The following is a 20570-nucleotide window of genomic DNA, read 5'->3' as shown; positions in this document are numbered from 1 at the left end:
TTAAGATAATTTTTAAATAAATATATATATATAAATATATATATATAAATATATATATATATATATATAAATATATATATAAATATATATTTAAAAACATTTTAAACTTAAATTAATAATATTTAAGATATTTTTTCTTTATATTTAATTTTTATATTCAATTTTTTAAAAAATGATTTATGTTTTAAATATAATAATCAATTTTTTATAAGCTTTATTTAAAATTAGACATATATATATTTCAATGCTATAGAATGACTTTTTTTATTCTAAATTTTCCGACTCAGTTTAATTCTTTATTTTTTTAATGTAAAAATATTTAAAATAATATTTATTATATATTTAACAAAAGTACATATAAAATATACATAAAAAAGCATATAAATAAATATAATAATTTAAATATATAAAATATATATATAGTATTTTTTTATCATGATTTTTTTATATACAAAAATAAAAAAGATTTTTAATTGAATAAATTATGAATGAATTAAGATTATAATTGTATTTATAATAATATAGTTATTTTGTATTATTAGAATAAAACTCAAACTAAAAACTACTATAATGTTAAAAAAAAAAAAAATTATATAATATCTTATAAAGTAAAATTATTTATAAATAAATATCAAACAAATAAAAGTATGGATAAATAAATATTCGAAATTAAGAATTTTAATATATAAAAAATAAATTATTTATTGTATAAATTAAATAAATAAAATTATAATGTGTATATAAAAATTTGATTTAAAAGAATGTTTTAAAATATAAAAAAATATATATTATTCTTTAATGTTTAAATTGATAAATAAAAAAAAAATGACACTAAAACTAAAAAATATATTAATTATAAAAATAAAATATCTAAATTCTTTAAAATTTATTTTCATATTTATTATAAATTTATATTTTAATTTTATTATTAAAAGAATATCTATAAAATAAAATTAATATGAAAGAATAAATAAAATTTTATATAATAAATTAGTTTTTTTTTATATATTAATATAAATATTTTAATATAATTGTATTTATAATTTAATAATATATTATTATAATATTTTTGTAAATAAAAAAAAATATATGCAATTATTAATTTTTAATTAAATCTGAATAATAAAGCTAAAGTATATAAATTATAACTATATAAAAATTTTGCATAAAAATTATAATTGTTTTCTAATTATGCATTTTTAGTTTAAGGTTATGCTACTTTAATTTAGAAGCTTTTTTTAGATACTTAATAAAAGTCTTTTCATTATATAAAATTTTAAATATTGAATCTGTTTAAAATGTGTTTTTAAGGTAACTTCAACTTTGCAATTTACTTAAGGTTACCACAATAATACTTTAACATCAACTAATCCTTTTTATTAATTGATTTACCACCATTAGGTGTTTTTGTTATAACTGTAGACACCTCTGTCATCAGTGAATTTAACAGTTTAGACTTATAAGTAGTTTGTATAGGTGTTATCTAAGAATTAGATTCTTACATATAAATAATCACCAACAATATATTTAGGAACTGATCCTTCAGGTAAGAATCCGGTACAAGCTTCTGATGTACAGATATCACCTCTAGTATCTAAATTGGCAACTACAATACATTATTAACCTTTGTCACATCCATCAGTTATTTATTTAGAAACATCTAAGTGGAAGACTTCAACTTAATCTCTATTGGTGAAGATTCTCAATTAGAATTTATGTAATCTAATGGGAACATAGGCATTAGATAATTAAACAGCTAAGCAGATAACTTAGAAGATACTTCTTTCACCAACTTAAGGTTAATTGGATGATAAACTGTAAATATCCATTAATGAAGCTTCGAAAACAGTGGTGGTAGTACCTTATTCATGCTTGAAGTAATTAAAATAAAGTACTATATTTTATGTTAAAATATGTAACAAAATTTATATTAAAAATATATATATATATGTATAAATATAATATATATATTTGTTTTATAAAATTTATATTAAATAATATGTAAATTTTTAAAGTTTAATTGTAAAATTGTTAGAGTAAACAAAAAAAATATAGATGATAAAAACCATAATTATTTTAATAAAAAAACATTAAGAATTATATTTTCGAAAATAAACGAATTTATATAAAAATATTAAAAGAAAAAAAGAAAAAAATAACTTTTTTATTATTTAAAATTATTATATAAATTAAATATTAAATAAAAAAAATTAAATTTATGATTCCTATGAATAATAATAGTTTAGTTAAATATTCAACACCAATACTAGTATCAGTAGCTGGCAAAAAAAAAGATGAAAAACCCAAAAAAACCTAATTAACATAATCAAATATAAACCATTCTTAATTATAAGGACAATCCATGATTTCGTAAGAAAAAAAAGAAGCACATCGTACAGAGGACATATTATAATAAATATTACCTCCTAAATAATACAATTTATAAAACGGATAATTATGGATATAAAATGTACTCTCAACACCAGCAACAAAAATGGAAGTAATTATTCTATAAGAAGAACTTGATAAAAAACTAGAATAAAGATAAGCTAGAGAAACAGGTATATATATATAAATATATATATATATATATATATATAAATATATATTTTTATATTTGAAATTATTTTTATATATATATGTATATATATAATTATTTATTTTTGATATTATATTAATTAAGGTATATGTCCTATAAGAGAAGAATTATATGAATAATGTTTTGATGAATTAATTAGATAAATAACTATAGATTGTAAATAAAGAGGTCTACTACTTGTTAGAGTCAGGGATGAATTTAAAAACTAACTTAATGCATATAAAACTTTATATGAGAGTTCTATTGCATATGGTATGAGAAAAATGATTGATTCAGAATAAAAAAAACTGATATGAGATAAAAAATTATGCTTTTAGAAAGAGAATGCGATGAATTAGCTAAAAATGTTGATTAATTAGATGAAAAAATAGCTTTTACAAAAAAAGTGAAAATGATAAACTTAATTTTGATAATGAAAATCATAAAATGGAAACTGATAAAATTAAATAATATAATTAAAAATTAAAAGAAGAATTGTAATAATTACTTGAAGGAAAAAGATGAATTTTTATTATTTTTTTAAATAAAAAGAAATTATTATTTTTATAAAACATAATTTAATAAATATTTTTTAATCAAATTTTTTACTTATAATTTTTTTATTTTAATCAACAACTTGTAAATTTAGGATTAATAAAAACCTTAAAAAAATATAAAAAATAAAAAATATATATAATTATATATATATAAATATTTATATATATATATATTATAAAAAATTACATATTATAATATATATTAATTAATTATATTTAAAAAACTAACTTATATTTAATTATTATAAAAAAATTACTCTATTATTATATAAAGCATTTGAATATTCAGAAATACGAGTAATTCTCATATTACATTATTTTCTTACAGTTTCAGGATTAAATTAATCAGATTTTATGAATTGTCTAATATTAAAGATATATAAATAAATTTAAAAAAAAATATTAAAATATATATATATAATTATATATAAATAAATATATTTATATAATATTTATATATATATATTAATTTTTTTACTATTCATTGTGTTCTCCATTATAATAAGTTGTTGTAACTAGTTTTCTCCATTTATCCTTATTTTTATTTATATTTATTTACTATTTTATTTAATTATTTTTTTACATTTGCATATTATTATGTTTTCCATATATCATTTGTACTTGTGATTTTAGTCAATTATCCAATATTAGATAATTATTTTTTTTACCTTTTTTTTTTAAATATATATTATAATTTTTATTTATTTAAATAAATAATATTAAAAATAAACTCTTTTTATGTTCTTTATGTATATTCATTAAAATTTTATTAATGTGAATTGTCCTTTTCTTTCTGAAATCCTCTATTGTTTGAAAAAAGTTTTTTTATAATCTTATTAATTTTCCAAGCTCATTTTTATTTATTTTTAAAATAAATTATTTTAATAAAATAAAAATATATAAACTAAAAAAAATAAATATATATATAAATAAAAAATAATTAATAAAAATTAACGTTATATATAAACGCATAGACATACAAAAAATGACTGAAACAAATTCTTCTTTACCTAAATAAAACTTCAACTTTGCAATTAAATCAATATTAGGTTATCGAAATGATCTAAAGCAAAGCATATATTAACATAAAGACAACACCTCCTATATATATCCAGGAGGCAATGCCATAATAATAAACAATATTGATAGTAAATAATAATTTTTGACCCCATATCCAGGTACAAAAGGTATAACATGTATTACATAAAGTCCTTCAAAAAGATATTTAGCTTGGGCAGAAGAAAGCACATCAGGAATTATAGTAATATATGATTTTTTAAGACCGGAAAAAAGAAAAATAATAACAACTCAAGATTGTAAATCTAGTTCTTATATTGCATTGGATTTCAGTAAAAGTGATGAAACTAAATATTTAATAGCCTTAGTATTATATAATTAGATATAAAAAATAAAAATATTTATAAATAATATATATAATAATTTATATATATAATATAATATATTATAATATAATATAATATAAATATATATATATTTATATATTATAGAGTTCATTACCAGATTGTTAATTATTTTATATATAATGGAATAAATAAAAAATAATAAGTAGTGTACAAATAAAATAGATGTCTATTAATTTAAAATTTATTAATATTTTTTTCCATCCTAAAGAGGAAGATTTTATAGGTTTATTAGGAAATTCATAAATACGCTCATATAAATTATGCTAAGATTTAATTTTGAGATAAAAAGATTAGCCTTTTACTAAAATTAAATATTAATAAAATTCATATAATTATCTTTCTTATTGTATTTTGTAAGACGAAAATATGCTTGTAGGCACTGATTCAGGAGAAATTTTACTTTTTAATTCTTAATTTGAATTTAAATTGATATTATCTTAATCCCCTATAAATGAGGGATTTTCTATAGAATGTATTACTTAATTTTCGGAAGGATTCCTTGTAGGAAGTAATAATTCTAATATTTTAATTTTCGTAAAAAGTGATATTGATATTAAGAATCCATATATAAGATTAGATAAGAAAATATAAGTATATAAAATAATATAATATATATATATAAATATATATATATATATATTTTTTAAATTATTTAAATATAAATTTAAAGATTAAAGATTTTCCTTCTAAAATCATTTCTTTATTATTAACTCCTAATTAAGATAAACTCTATATTGGTACTGATAATAATTAATTATTATATGCTTCTTTTTCATCTGAAATATCTGCAATAAATGAAGAAAACTTATTATTTGAACCTTGTATATCTTATTTTCATTAATAAAAAGTTAAATTATATATATAAATATATTTATATATAAAATATATATATATATATATATATATAATTATTTTAATAAATATTAGATTACAAGTTTAGATGTTTGTATAAGAAAATATTTAATTGTTACTTGTAGTATAGATAAGAGTGTAAAAATTTGGAATTATAAAGAAAATGCAATAGAGAGTTAAACAACATTCGACGAAGAGGCTTATTCAGTATCTTTTCATCCTTCAGGTCTTTATATAATAGTATCTTTTATAGAAACAATAAAATTACTGAATATATATTAATAATAATTAATTTCATTTAAAGAATTACATGTAAGAAATTGCAAAGATGTAAAATTTTCAAATGGAGGAGGACTTTTTGTGGTCAATAATTTTTCAACGATTTAAGTTTATTAATTTTAAACCGGTGAAAAAATTGAAAACCTTAACTTTTAAGGTGCCGGGAGAGTTAGATGTTTTTTTTGGGATGAAGATGATTTAGGCTTTTTTACCGGAAACTCAGAAGGAAATGTCTTTTTTTGGAAAATAGATGAACTTTCACCTTAAAAAACTTAGATTTTGTCTATTTAAGGGCTGTAAATTTAAAGTATATCAGCTTTATAACATGTAGAAAGTGGAAATTTAGAAAGAATAGTATTCGTGAGTGGATAATAGGAAGAAAAATGTATTTATAGAATACACATATAGACTAAATAAGATAAGGAAGCCCGAGATTTCTTAGGAGATGCGAAAAAAATATACGTAATAAGTCACTTAGGGAAGATTTTAGTTGAAGATGAGGTGTGTTGTATGAAAATTATGAAGAATAGGGAGTGGTTGATGTATAGTTGTGGTATTAGAGTGTAATTTATGAGGATTTTTTAAGAAAAAGAAAGGGAGAATGTGAAAGATATTTAAGGGAATTTTAAAAAAGTGAATTGTTTGGGAATTTCTTATGATGATTTTTACGCTTTTTCGGGAGGAGAAGAAGGGTGTTTGGTGATTTATGAAAATAAAAAGAAAGACTAAAATGATGTTTTATTAAGTGAAGATTTTTTAATGAAAAAGGAGAATTTCGAGAAAATAAAGGAAGAAAATAATAATTTAAAGGAATAAATAAAAGCGGAAAAACTTAAATTAGTAAATATTTAAAATGAAAAAGAAAGAATTATTGAGGAGAAAATTTCAGAGTTAAAAAATGTAAAAATTTAAAGGGAAAATATATACAAATAGGCTATTGAGGATATTTTAAACGAAAAAAATTAGAAAAATTAAAACTTTGAAAATTAAATAGAGAAAAATAAAGAAAGTCATTAAAAAAATAGGGAAATTATCCTAAATGAATATAAAAGAAAAATACAAATGTAAACTGAGAGAAAAGAAAAGCTTTTTTTGAAAAAAAAAAATGAATAAATCAAATTTAAAAGCGAATAACATAAAATCATCTCAGATTTCTAAAAATAATTTAAAGAAAAAACTCAACAATTCGAAGATTTATTAACAAATGAAAAAGAAAAATACTAAAATTTATATTAAAAAAGGCAAATTTTACAATTAAATTTCGAAAAAATGCGAAATAGAATTGAATGTGAAGCCGAAGAATAAATAGAAAAATTAAAAATGGAAAATGATAATAATATGAACGATTTATTCCTTAATTTAGAAAAAAATGAAATTAAAAAAATGGAAAAAAAAAGTAATTTTGAAATTGAAGCATAAAAACTAGAAGAATAAAAAAATAAACTTAAAAAAATTATAGAAGATATTAATTAAATACAAGATACTAATAAAATGCTTCTTAAAGAAAAAGATAATAATTAAAGAGATATCTTAGATAGAGAAAATGCAATAAATGATAAAAGTAAAAGAATTTATGAACTTAAATAAAAAACTTAGGAATTGGAAAAATTTAAATTTGTACTAGATTATAAAATTAAAGAACTTAAAAGAGACATTGGACCTAAAGAAGAAGAAATTATGAAAATGAAAGAATAAATTTCTAATATGAATTCAGAAATATAACATTTTATAAGAACTAATAATAATTTATGTATATATATATATATATATATATATATATATATATATATATATATATATATATATTTATATTTATTATTATATTTATATTTATTTTTATATTTATATATATTTAATTAATTTGTCTATACTTTTCATATTTTATAGTACTTATTGTAAATGATCTTAAATTAAGATAAAAAGGAATGAAATAAGAATTAATAAATTAATAAAAATCTATAAATTAAAATGAGTAATATATAAAATTATTTGAACAAGAAATATCTAATACTCACTCTGAAATATACGTTTATATATATATTATTATTTTATTTTATTATTATAATATAAAGAATTTTAAAAACCTTAAATAAAAAGCTATTAATTTATATAAGTAATATGTTTAAGGAGATGAATTAGCTCGAAAAAGAATATAAAATAATAATAAATAAAAAGAAATAAATAAGGAAAGAATATATTTAGAAAAATCTGTTTCAAGCTTGAAATTAAAACATGATAAAATTAAATTGCAAATAAAAATGTATAAAATATTAATATATAGAAATATATATTATTAAAAGAATACCGAAATTATAATGAAACATAATACTTTTTTAATATTCGAAATTAATTATTTGAGGAAAGATATGAAAAGTTTTGTTAAGGAAATTGAAAAAAATAAATAAGAAGCCGAACTAAAAGAATTAGTTAATTTTAAAGATTATTAAATTTTAGAAAAGTATATATAATAACTAGAAGATAATAAAAAAGAGATAATAAAAAATATTGAAGAATAAAAAAAAAATAATGAACTTTTAAAAAGTAAAAAAATAATAAATATATATATATATATATATATATATATATTATATATATATATATACAAATATTAACTTTTATAATATTTTTTATATTTATATAAGATTAGAAAAACTTAATTGTATAAACTAATTGATATAAAATAATTTTTTTTAAACAAATTGAAATAAATATCTATTTTTTAAAATATTAATTTAAATATATATATATAAATTATAAAATATACTTAACAATTTTTTTTATTTTTTTAAATATAAATATATATAATTCTTAAAGTTCAATTAAATTTTTTATTTCTTATTAAGTAAAAAAATTAATATGGAAAATATAACATTTGGAGATTCTGAACCTTAATTAAAGCCATAAAAATCAATAAAAAAAACAAAAATTGAATCACATTAAAGCATATAATATGAAACTTAAAATAAAATTTAACTATAAACCCCTGTAATATAACCCTAAATATCATAAGTATAATCCGAAACACTATAAATATAACACTAAATTCCCTAAACATCCTCAAACTAATAAATATTTAAATTTTCTTTATAATCTCCTAAAAAAAAAAAATTATTTAATCCTTTATAAGATATAAATTTAGATAAAAATTTCATTAAATCCGAAACCATTCCTTAAATAATTCCTTTATAGCATGAAAAAAGACAACATTTTTTAAAAAGATACCACCTATTAGAAATAAAGGGTGAAATAATAACCTTATTTTTCCTCATATTAGACATAACAATCAAATTATTTATAAGTTTTTTAAACGAACAATCATTATAAGTCCATATTGGTTTTTTTTATACCTTCCCGTTGATTTTCTTACACTTATTTATCCTAATATTGAACATATATACCAATAAATTCAAAAAAATAATCTATACAATTTCCTAAATATTAAAAATATTATGTATAATCACCTTTATAGAATTCCGTATTATTAATTTTTTATCAGAAATGGACTTTTTATGTATATTTATTTACTGTTTTTCAATTCTAAGTTTATAAAAAAGCTAAAAAAATTTCTTAAAATAAAATATTTTGAGTACTTTAACAATTTGTATATATATAATTTTTCGTTTAAATGATAATTCCTTTTATTTAAAAAAAACTGAAAAATATTTCCAAATTTTAATATATGTAATACTTTTTACTATAAACTACTATTTGAAAAAATATTAAAAAAAATTAAAAGCAAATAAAAAAGTACCTTTATAAATGAAAATAAATTCATAAAATTATAGTCTCCTTTAAATAAAAAAAACGATTTAAATTCTCCATAATTTGGTGGCAATAATAATAATTATTTCATAAGCCAAAAAAAAAAACCTGAAAAAGAAGTAAATTAATCAAATACAAACGAAGAAGAGGAAAACACGAACCGAAATCTAAAAAAAAACTCAGAACTTCTCCAATAATTAACATCTCCAAGACTTAACAACCTCGTCTTGAGCCCCAGAGACTTCTCAGATTAAAACTCTACTAAGCATATTGACTTAAAAGAAGATAATTTTATAAACCAAGTCATTAATATTTCTAAAACAAACTCCTAGGTACCTGAAGATGAAGAAATAGAGTAAAATAATTCGATAAATCAGAAGACCTATTTAATGGAATTACAATTCAAACTAAAAATCCAAGATATACTAATAATGAACATTGATTAATCAATAATTTTATTAAATAAATAATAAGAATCTATAATATACACAAATTCTCATTCATGTGATTTATTTAATTGTTCTATAGAAAATTTACTTGAAAACATTTTAGATTTATAGAATATATATTCATTTAAAAATTCGGTTCTGAATTTAAATGATATTCTAACTTAATATGAAAAACCTTAAAATGTTTCCGAATTTCCTTATTTTAAATAAATATATACCAATTGTTTAGAAAATCAAACAATTACAGTTTTTTGTGTTAAATAGAAATAAAATGGCGCATATAAAAAAAATAAAGATATAGATAAATTAGAAGTTGGACAATTTTTTGATAAATATATCATTTTAGAAGTTAGAATTAGTGCTTTTAAATAAAATATTTATGAAAAAAACGAAATGATACTATTAGTTAATATCAAAGATGTCACTAATAATAATCCATTTATTACTATATATTAAACTGTTAATAAAATCTAATATTTTGTATGTAAAATGATCTCAGAACTCTCTATTGATATTTAAGATTGTAAAGATTATCTATAAGTTATGAAAAATACACCAAATTAATAAATTGATTACGTAGGGTTTATTAATAAAATAGATTGTATTATTGAATTATTATAGGATTTTGCAATCTCATCACTTTTAATAAGTGGAACGTTCATTCCAATGAAAAGTTAAATAAATCTTTATTAATTAATTGAAAATGTTATTGAAAAAATTAAAAATAGATCAAATAATTAATATTAAATTATACTTAATTATAATAAGAATATCACTAAAAAAATATTTTAAGATCCAAAAAGATTAGATAGAGTTTTTTATAATCTAATTATATATTTTATTAATATGAATCTAAATTAAAAAGCAACTATTATAATAAATGTTGATTATAAGAAAAATTAAAATTAGTTTCTTATAGTAATAAATATTTATATAAAAAAATATTAATAAATATAAAATAAAATAAAATTAGATTAGTGTAGTTTGTTAAAAAGAAAATATAGAAAACTAATTAGATAATAAAACTTAAATAAAAAATTCTAACTTTTCATTAAGTTAAAAAAATTGTAGTATGACAAATATATATCTTTTAGAAAATATGCATTATGGCATATTAATGAGTAATAGTATTATATAAAAAATAGTTCCAAAAGGAGGAGGAATAAAATTTATTTGTATGAAAGAAAATTCTTTCTAATTTAATTTATCAATAAAATGAATGTAGCAAATATGATAATATTCAGATATATATATATTTATAATATATACATTTTTATTTTATATTTAAACCTTTAAATTTATTAATTTATTTGAATATATTTATTATATATATATGGATATATATATAATTATATATATATATATATATATATATATATATAATATATATAATTTAATTATTTTTAATTTTAATATATTTTAAATAAAAATGATATAAAATTCCATTAATTAACATAATTAATTTTTGCATTAATAAAACAATAATATAAATTTGACTTAAACTTAGTCAGATTGGGAAAATTTACAGCAATTTATTTACAATACAACATTATATTTATAAAACGGTAAAATTTAAAATCTTATAAATAATTATATTTTTTTATTAATAATAGAAAGAAAATAAGTCCAATAAATATTGTAGAAACTTGAAACTTCATATAAAAAAAGCATTGAGCTAACCTTAAATTATTATGAATAAATTTAAAGGAGGATAGATTATTAATAATAAACTAAAGAATATGTAAATATAATCCATCAAACTAATTACACAATTGTAAACATAGAATAATCCAATTTAAAATAGCCAGAGACTACATAATCGAATTTCTCTAATATATAAATAAAAACCCAACCTTATTAGCCTTAAGCATAGAAAAAATAAATTATTAATTCAAAGAAGAAGAAATACAAACTTTTATATAAAATATATTTAATTTTATGTTTTAAAATGTGAATGAAGATAATCCTTTTAATCATCCATTATTTAAATTCATATATATAATACTATAAGTAAAATATCTAAATAAAATAAATATATATAAATATATATATATATATATATATATATATATATATATATGTAAGAAATATAAAATCGATAAAAAAATAATAACTTATAAGATATGTTTCGTATAGATACTATATATACAAAATTCATATAAGGATTTACCAAAAGAATGTCCTGTTAATTTTTTATATCATAAAACTATACAATTCCTATATCTTAATTAATAAAAATTTCCCATATTTTAAATATAGAAAACTAATCTTCTTCTCTATTAATTACTTAAAAAATATCGAATATTTCCATTATAGAAAAACCAGAATTATAAAATAAAGCAAATTCATCAATAAATCAACAATCTTAAAAAAGAATTCTATTTTTGGAAGTTTATATAGTTTATTTAAAAAAGAAGATGATAATTTAAATAATTCGTAAATTAATAATAACTCATAATATATATAAGAAATTAATAATTTAGAATAAAATAATAGTAGGGATAGTAATTTAGATTCTTTAGGTTTTTTAGAATGCGAAAAATCAATCTAAAATGAAGATATGATGCTATTAATAGAAAAATAAATGGAAAAAGAGTTCAAAAATTAATAAATAGATGAAAATATATCCACAATTAAAAAATTATGTGCTTAAATAATATATATTACTGTTAAAAATGTATATTTTATGCCTAAAGGTATTAAAATAATTTGTAAAATGATTTTTTTATTATTGGAAGATCTAGAGGAAAATTATTAATAGAAAATTAACATTATTTCGAATTTTTTAATATCGAGGTGGTTAATTCCTTCTTTAGTTTCTTAGTTATAAAGAAATATAGTAACCCCTTTAATTTAAATAAGGTTTTAAAATATTTCAATAATAATGAGAATATTATAGAGAATTTTTAAACAAGAATATGACGATTTAAATGAAAAAAGCTTACAAGAATTTTGTTTATCTTTCAAATAAGTTATACACGAGTTTTTTTAGAATTTAATAAATATCGAAAGTTCTTAAATTAGAAATATTTTTTCAAAAAACGATAATTAATTTGAAATAAATAATGATAATAATATATCTATGTTTGCTTTATCATATACCGATATTAATATTTTATTAAAAATTCCTTATATAAAAGACGATTAATTACATTCTAGATTCTATTAATTGATAGAAAAATGTAATAAAATAAATATGCATGAAAAATTCATAGAAAATAATATTAATTCAAAAACTTATCTATATATTTTTAAACCGGATTAAATTTTTCAATAAAATATAGTAATTTATAATTAGTATATAATATATAAATTTAAATATATATATATATATATATATTTATATATATATTTAAATATATATAAAGATGGACAAATGCTTTAAATTTAATATAATAGATAAAAATGATTAATTAAATATAAATAAATAAAAACTTAAAACTGTTTTAGTTTAATTTTTTTAAAGATTAAATCCTTTTGAGGATATTCTTGTTAATAAAATTACATTATAGGAAATATTTAGTTACTATTCATAGGCTGGATAGTATAATTAGAATAATAAATAAGCTTTATAATCTAAAATCTAGGCTAATTTTCTCATAAATACTATTTATAAATTAAATCCTGAGTATGTTTAAAATAACTTTGAGTTACTTTATTAGGAAATAAAATAAGAAATTGAAGAAAAGTAAAAAGACGTTTTAAGTTAGGTCTAAATTATAAAATTTTATATAGAAACTTGCTTTTAAATGTTAGAATAAAAAAAAAACTAAATTTAAAAAGAAATTTAAGACATGATAAATAGGACAATAAAATAAAATTTACTTTTTTTCATTAATAATCAAGAAATCCCTTTGAAAATATATTTTGACGAAAATTAAGGAATTTTCTAAATAGAAAATTAAATAGATAAATTTTAAGAAGAATACAATGAATATTTGAATAATTTTTCAATTTTAAATATAGAATAAATAAAATAATATAAAATTCTTGGAAATAAAATGAAAAGAAAAACAAATTTAGTTAAGGATAATGTATATTATTGTAGAAATATAAAAGAGTTTTTTTTAATTAAATTTTTTTTATTTTTTAATATTAATTTAAATAAAATAAATAGATTTTTAGAATTTATTTTATAAAAGAACATATTTTAAAATATTGTCAATTAAATTAATGATTATAAAATTAAGAGTGAATAATTTAGAGTTGTTATAAATAATTATTATGATTATTTGGTTAAATTATTTATAAATATTCCTAAAATATATTAAGGAGATACTTTTTAAATATAGAAATACTTATATATTTAAATTGAAAAATACATTTCAAGATATTTATCAAAAAAGTAAATATATATAATATATATAATATATATAATATATATATATATATATATATATATATATATTTATATATATTCAATTTTATATAACCATTATATATATTTAATTTTTATATATTATAGTTTTTTTATTGGTGAATAATAATTATTTAAAATTTTTAATTAGTAAAATTATACAATTCCTCTTAATTTTTAATAAATGCTTACCGAAAAAATAAAAGAAAGTATAATTTGTTTTAACTAATATTTTAAAATATTAAAATTTAATATGAAAATAAAAAGAGCTTGAATCTATATAATATAATGGAAATCATATTGATATTATGTTAAAAATACATGATTGTGTACAAACACTTCAAAATATAATGTATTAATATAAAAAACAATAAAACTTTGAAGAACTTTTAATTGAAAAACTCCAAAATATACATCAAATAATTTAAATAGATATATTATTTAAAACTTGCATTTAGTAAATAATAAAATATATAAAAATTTATAAAAAAAAACAGATTATTCGACACATTAATAAATATTAATTTATGGCAAGATCAAAAAGAATATAAGTCTTTTTTAATTTTTAGAAAGTCATTAATTAATATAAATTATTGAAATACATAATAATATATTTTTATTTAAACAAAAAATCATTTATACTTCAATATTTTTATAAAATCATTATAATTAATATATCCATCTTCATTACCACATACATCTTTTATCATATCTTTATAATCTTAATCTTCAAATTTTTCACCTACACTCTCTAACATTATTTTTAAATCATCTTTATTAATTAATCCGTTCCCGTCTCTATAAAAAACTTTAAAAGCTTCAAGCAAATCTTTTTCCATATCAGAACTATTGATTTTTTAATACATATAACTTAAAAAATCATCTTAACTGATAATATCTTATCCAGATTTTTCAATTTCCTCTACAATATCTGTTAATTCTCCTTCGGCTTTATTCCCTATATTTTTATATGTTAATTTTTTTTATTTTTGTAATTTATTATAACCTAATTTTCTTATTATATCACTTAATTCTTTTGCTGATATTGTATTACTGTGATCTAAATCAAAAAAATTAAAGGCTTCTAATAAGACTTTTAATGTTTCTTATTATAATTAATTGTTCATTTAGATTTTTATATAAATATATATATAATATTATATATGAATGTATATTTTAATTTTTAATTAAAAAAAAAAAAATTATATAAATATTATAATTAAATATATATATATTTTATATATATTTATAAAATACTGAATTAATCGGATTTAAATATTTATTAATATAATAAATAAAATATAATAGTTTTTATATATATTATATTTATAATAAGTAAAAGATTATAAAATAAATTATTTATTTATATTATATTAAATTAAATTATAAATATTTAAATTTAAATGAAAATATTATTTATCTTTATTTTTAAATTAGTATAATTAATAATTTCTTGAATTTCAGTTTTGTTTTTTTTAAATTTAAATATAATTTACTATTCTTAAATAAAAATTTTAATTATAAATTAATAAAATAAATAAAAATAATATAAAACAAAAAATTAAAATTAATACAAATTTAAATTAAAAATCAAACAAGAAATTTAATTTTTAATAGGAAAAATAAAATATTTAAAATAAAAAAATTTAAAAAATAATTTTTAAAAAAAAAAAAAAAAAAAAAAATGTTTTTCTGGTAAATAAAAAAATAAAATCAATTAAATATAAACAAAAAAAATAATTAAATAGTAATTATTGGGGAGGATTTGGAGGATATAATAATTCATGTCTAGACAATTTGTTTAAAAAGGAAGATTTAACAATAGAAGATATTTTGGAATAAGAAAACATAGTAAATGATATAAAAAATAACTCCTCCAAGTTTAGTGATTTGTAAATAATAAATAAAAATAAAAAATATAAAAAATAAAAAAAAAGTATTATAAAAAATCCTTAATACCTAAAAAAATTAATCTCTTATGCTTTAACATATCCAGAAGAAGATAATGAAAACGAAATAAAGCCATATAAGTAATAAAAAATATATGTTTACATTAATATTTATATATATATATATATATATATATATATATATATATATATATATATATTATTTATATATATATACATTATTTATATATATTTATTTTTATTTTTTTTATATAAAGATACCCTTTCATAGCTAGTGAAATATTGGGAGCTTAAATAAAGAAAATATCAGATTTTTTATTATAAATAAAACGCTCGTAATTAAATAATTCTGAAGATTTTGATTAGAGTTAAAATAGTTTATTAGTAAAAGAAGATTGCAGCAAAAATAATTCATAAGCAAGTCCTGAAAAAAATTAAGAAAATTAAGAAAATAATGAAGAAGAAGAATAATAAGAAGAAAATGATTAGTAATAAAATATTACTGGATACGAATTATTGGATTAAGTTTTCAAATTTTTATAATAAGAAGAAGAATTAAATTCTACATTAACAGGATATTTTGAAAAAATAGTTAATATAGTTATGTCTAAAGAAGATAGTGTAAAAAAAAATTATATATATATATATATATATATATATATATATATATATATATATATTATTTATTATTTAGTTTTGGAAATATTTAAATTAAAATAATTAAGTAATAGAAAATTTGTTAAAGCATCTTTATTAAAAAAGTATATCTAAAATAATCACTCAATTAATCATAAATGAAGGAACCTAAACAAATCCAGATTAGTATCAAGTAATATATATAAATATATAAATATATACATATATATATAAATAAATATATATATATATATATTTATATATATATGTTATTTAAAATAAAAAAATAGGTATAAAGAATAATGATCGTCAACAGACTATTTAATATTTACGAAAAAACAAATAATATTGAAATTTTATTAAATATTTAAGATATTTTAATTTAAATTAATTAAACTAAATTTAATCTACATAATTAATATATTAAACAATAAATTTTTTAACCAGAAAACATTGATATATTAATAAATTCAATTACAAATGTAAAAATCCTTTTTTAAAAATAATAATAAAAAAAAAAAGCATACAATTTAATTCTCTTCATCTTCATTTATTCTTTCTAATTATTTAGATAAATATTTGGCTATAATATATAATGAATAAAACCAATTTGAAGATTACGAAAGTTACAAAGACGACTAAGTAGAAAAAACAAATGTAGATGAAAAACAAATAGAAAATGAATTCCCAATATAATACTTTTAACAATAATCAAAAAAGTTAATGTAAGCTTTAATGGAAGATAATCTTAATTTACCATAAAAGCCTCATAAAACTTAATATGACAGTATTGTTTAGCCTTATGGTTTGAACAGAATTAGATTATTAAATGTATTAATTAATTTACTCAAAACTAAATCTTAAATTGTAGACGAAGCAGTTTAAGAAACATAATTATTAAACTATTTATTAGTAAAATTAAATTAATATATATGTATATATATATTTAAATAAACAAAAGAAATTAATAACCTAAAATGAATGGAATAATATTTTGCATAATTAAATTTAAGTCATTTTATAAGAATGTCTATTATTAGCAAAGGAAAGTTAAGTAATGAAAATCGCAGTTTTGAACGCAAAAATACCTGATTTTATATCCAATAATTGTTAAGAAACTAAAATTTAAATTGGGTATTTTTTTAATAAAAAATTATATTTAATATTTAAATTACATATTAATAATAATTATAATTTTAAATTATTTTTAAGATATTTAATAAAAACTTTAAAGTATAAAAAAAAATATATTTAAAAAAAAAAAAAAAATAATAAAAAAATTAATAAATAATATAAATATATATATTTAATATATATTTGTATAGATTTATTTTTATAAATAATAAATAGTAAAAAGAAAATTACAAAAGGATATTTATGTATGTTAATTAAATTTGCAAATGAATTTATTAATAAAAAAGAAGAAAACAATTGGATTTAAGAAGATATAAATTGTAAATATAATTATAAAAAAAAAATATATATATATATATTTATTTATGTATTTAATTATTAATTTATTTATTTTTATATTTTTTAATTAGAATAAGAATGGGAAAATTTCTAAAATAATACTTTAAAATAATAAAATGAATTAGAAAGTTAAAATTTAGGCGGGCATGATCCTAAAAAAAAAGATAATAATAATTGGTTAGGAGATATTTAGAATTAAAATTTAAATTAAATTTATTTAGTATACAAAATAATTTTAAAATTATTATTATAATTATTATTTATATAGAAATTCCTTGCTACATTTAGATCTTAAAATAATTAAAATAAAGAAAATGATGAAACTGAAGATATTGAAGAAGATGATAATAAAAATTATTAATAGTATGAGAATGGAGAGAAAATAAATCAAGATGATTTATAACAAAATGAAAATATTAATTATTAAGAGTAAATTATATTCCAAAAATAAAATTTATATTTATATATATATCTAAATATGTTTTTATATATATAAATATTTTATATAGAATTTAAGAATAAGATAATTAATAATAACATTAATAATATTAAGACAATTTTGACTATAATTTTGATTCTCATAATTATTGGAAAATCTAATAATCATATGATATTTAATAATTAATTGAATAACTATGATTTTTTTTATAATTTTTTCCTTTAATCTTCTTTATTTTTATTTTTTTTATATGAAACTAATAAATTTGTAAATATATACAAAACAAAACAAAACAAAAAACCTTACTTATAGTTTATGAAATTTTGGGCTCTTCTAAATAATGATTTTGAAAAAAATAAAATAAAACATAAAGATTATATATTAATACATATATATATAAACATGTATAAAATAAATAATGTTAATTATTTATTTGTAATAAAAAAAATTATTTTTTGTTTATATATTTTTTAATAAGAATTAATATTTTTTTTTTTTTTTTTTTTTTAAATTATATTAATCGTTAAAAACAAAACAAAAAAATAATAATAATGAATACACCTAAAAAAAATTTATATAATTCACAAAAAAACACAAACTAGAATTATTAATCAAATTCTCCTCATTATAGGAATTCTTAAAAATTAAATTATCAAAAAAACATTCATGCAACCTTGAATTAAAATAATATCAATACTCGTCCTCCCTAAGTATTATAAAATATACATCCAAATAGTATATAAATTAGTAATAATTAATAATTTTGTAATAATATGGAATTAATACATCCAAATTAATAAATGACATGTGAATAATTATAGAAATTATTCCCAGAATAGTTTAATAAATTTAATTAAAATAATTTCTGTTTTCCAAACTAAAATTAATAAATATAAGAATTACAAAAACTTAAAAATAAATGTTTTATTTTGGAATAAAATAATTTTAAATATTAATAAAAAATAGCTTATTTAATTTAAACGGAAGAAGAAATGAATAATGTAATGAAATAAAACATGAACCTAAGCTGTAATATAAACGAAAATATGAAAATCATATGTAATTTAAAATAAACTATAGAAAATCATAACCTTTAAATATAATAACTATAAAAATATGAATAAGGATATTAAAATATGTGCGATTAATATTCTTAACAAAAAGAAAACAACTAATAAATTATATAAGAGATTATAATGAAAAACTAATAAATAAAAGAGTAAAATATAATATATCTATTCATATATATATATATATTTATATATATATATATATATATATATATATATATATATATATATATATATATATATATATTTAAAAAAAAAAAAAAAACATACAAATAAAGAATGGATGATTAATAAATATAAAATTTAAATTTTAAAGTAATATAATAAAAAGAATTAATAATAAATTTAAATAAATAAATAGAAAATTTAATAAATACATAAAATACAAAAAATGAAGATATAAATAATTATAAAAATCAAATAAATTAAAATATATAATAAATAGATTAAATGGAAACTTAACTTATTTAATATTAATAATAAACAGATTAGTTTATTGTAGAGTTAAATACTAAAAACTAATATATTGAAAATTTGTAATAAGAAATTAAAGCATAAAACAATTATAATTAAGATTATTAATATGAATTAACTTTATTGAAAAAAGACCTAAATGACCTTAATAATATTCTTAAATAAAACGAAGTTTAAAAAGAAGAAAATTAGAAAAATAATTAATAATTGATACTTGAAATTTAAAACTTATAAAAATAAATAGGATTTTTACAATAATATGAAATGGAAAATAATTAATTAAACTATAAAATACATCAAATTTAATCTT

General features: G+C 15.9%; 4 protein-coding genes across 4 annotated transcripts, besides 39 other annotated features; 2 read left to right on the top strand and 2 right to left on the bottom strand. All coding sequences in view use genetic code 6, as the record gives it.

The window, feature by feature from the left end:
- Positions 1 to 20: 20 nt before the first annotated feature.
- Positions 21 to 90: a microsatellite.
- Positions 91 to 880: 790 nt separating this feature from the next.
- Positions 881 to 934: a microsatellite.
- Positions 935 to 1261: 327 nt separating this feature from the next.
- IMG5_102180 (hypothetical protein) lies at positions 1262 to 1872 on the bottom strand (the record flags this gene model as incomplete). The annotated part of the gene is made up of 1 exon (XM_004035217.1): positions 1262 to 1872. The coding sequence occupies exon 1, from the start codon at positions 1658 to 1660 to the stop codon at positions 1262 to 1264; it is 399 nt and encodes a 132-aa protein (XP_004035265.1). The 5' UTR covers positions 1661 to 1872.
- A 496-nt stretch (positions 1873 to 2368) lies between these two features.
- IMG5_102170 (light intermediate chain 1, putative) lies at positions 2369 to 2895 on the top strand (the record flags this gene model as incomplete). The annotated part of the gene is made up of 2 exons (XM_004035216.1): positions 2369 to 2561; positions 2684 to 2895. The coding sequence occupies exons 1-2, from the start codon at positions 2495 to 2497 to the stop codon at positions 2893 to 2895; spliced, it is 279 nt and encodes a 92-aa protein (XP_004035264.1). The 5' UTR covers positions 2369 to 2494.
- Positions 2563 to 2652: a microsatellite.
- Positions 2585 to 2673: a microsatellite.
- Positions 2896 to 3265: 370 nt separating the features above from the next.
- Positions 3266 to 3313: a microsatellite.
- A 229-nt stretch (positions 3314 to 3542) lies between these two features.
- Positions 3543 to 3601: a microsatellite.
- A 73-nt stretch (positions 3602 to 3674) lies between these two features.
- Positions 3675 to 3722: a microsatellite.
- A 299-nt stretch (positions 3723 to 4021) lies between these two features.
- Positions 4022 to 4072: a microsatellite.
- Positions 4022 to 4075: a microsatellite.
- Positions 4031 to 4081: a microsatellite.
- A 39-nt stretch (positions 4082 to 4120) lies between these two features.
- On the top strand, positions 4121 to 8575 carry IMG5_102160 (WD repeat protein; the record flags this gene model as incomplete). Its single annotated transcript, XM_004035215.1, has 5 exons — positions 4121 to 4519; positions 4644 to 5150; positions 5230 to 5406; positions 5487 to 7440; positions 7578 to 8575. 5 exons carry the CDS (start codon positions 4121 to 4123, stop codon positions 8573 to 8575), a joined length of 4035 nt encoding a protein of 1344 aa, XP_004035263.1.
- Positions 4550 to 4637: a microsatellite.
- Positions 4550 to 4642: a microsatellite.
- Positions 4560 to 4642: a microsatellite.
- Positions 5144 to 5199: a microsatellite.
- Positions 5163 to 5199: a microsatellite.
- Positions 5414 to 5466: a microsatellite.
- Positions 7442 to 7542: a microsatellite.
- Positions 7620 to 7657: a microsatellite.
- Positions 8167 to 8193: a microsatellite.
- Positions 8247 to 8292: a microsatellite.
- Positions 8415 to 8453: a microsatellite.
- Positions 8576 to 11215: 2640 nt separating the features above from the next.
- Positions 11216 to 11292: a microsatellite.
- Positions 11293 to 11933: 641 nt separating this feature from the next.
- Positions 11934 to 11981: a microsatellite.
- A 1218-nt stretch (positions 11982 to 13199) lies between these two features.
- Positions 13200 to 13266: a microsatellite.
- A 984-nt stretch (positions 13267 to 14250) lies between these two features.
- Positions 14251 to 14319: a microsatellite.
- Positions 14281 to 14361: a microsatellite.
- A 529-nt stretch (positions 14362 to 14890) lies between these two features.
- IMG5_102150 (hypothetical protein) lies at positions 14891 to 15385 on the bottom strand (the record flags this gene model as incomplete). Its single annotated transcript, XM_004035214.1, has 2 exons — positions 14891 to 15216; positions 15313 to 15385. 2 exons carry the CDS (start codon positions 15383 to 15385, stop codon positions 14891 to 14893), a joined length of 399 nt encoding a protein of 132 aa, XP_004035262.1.
- A 73-nt stretch (positions 15386 to 15458) lies between these two features.
- Positions 15459 to 15510: a microsatellite.
- Positions 15511 to 15631: 121 nt separating this feature from the next.
- Positions 15632 to 15672: a microsatellite.
- A 204-nt stretch (positions 15673 to 15876) lies between these two features.
- Positions 15877 to 15930: a microsatellite.
- Positions 15931 to 15957: 27 nt separating this feature from the next.
- Positions 15958 to 16005: a microsatellite.
- A 309-nt stretch (positions 16006 to 16314) lies between these two features.
- Positions 16315 to 16400: a microsatellite.
- Positions 16401 to 16613: 213 nt separating this feature from the next.
- Positions 16614 to 16651: a microsatellite.
- A 150-nt stretch (positions 16652 to 16801) lies between these two features.
- Positions 16802 to 16848: a microsatellite.
- A 152-nt stretch (positions 16849 to 17000) lies between these two features.
- Positions 17001 to 17072: a microsatellite.
- A 959-nt stretch (positions 17073 to 18031) lies between these two features.
- Positions 18032 to 18075: a microsatellite.
- A 222-nt stretch (positions 18076 to 18297) lies between these two features.
- Positions 18298 to 18347: a microsatellite.
- A 386-nt stretch (positions 18348 to 18733) lies between these two features.
- Positions 18734 to 18785: a microsatellite.
- A 1155-nt stretch (positions 18786 to 19940) lies between these two features.
- Positions 19941 to 20033: a microsatellite.
- Positions 20034 to 20121: 88 nt separating this feature from the next.
- Positions 20122 to 20169: a microsatellite.
- Between the last annotated feature and the right edge of the window lie 401 nt (positions 20170 to 20570).

Source organism: Ichthyophthirius multifiliis (assembly GCF_000220395.1).
Source record: "Ichthyophthirius multifiliis unplaced genomic scaffold scaff_1120509250853, whole genome shotgun sequence".
Lineage (NCBI taxonomy): Eukaryota > Ciliophora > Oligohymenophorea > Hymenostomatida > Ichthyophthirius > Ichthyophthirius multifiliis.
The sequence above is the reverse complement of the archived record's forward strand: the minus strand, read 5'-3'. Positions and strand labels throughout refer to the sequence as shown.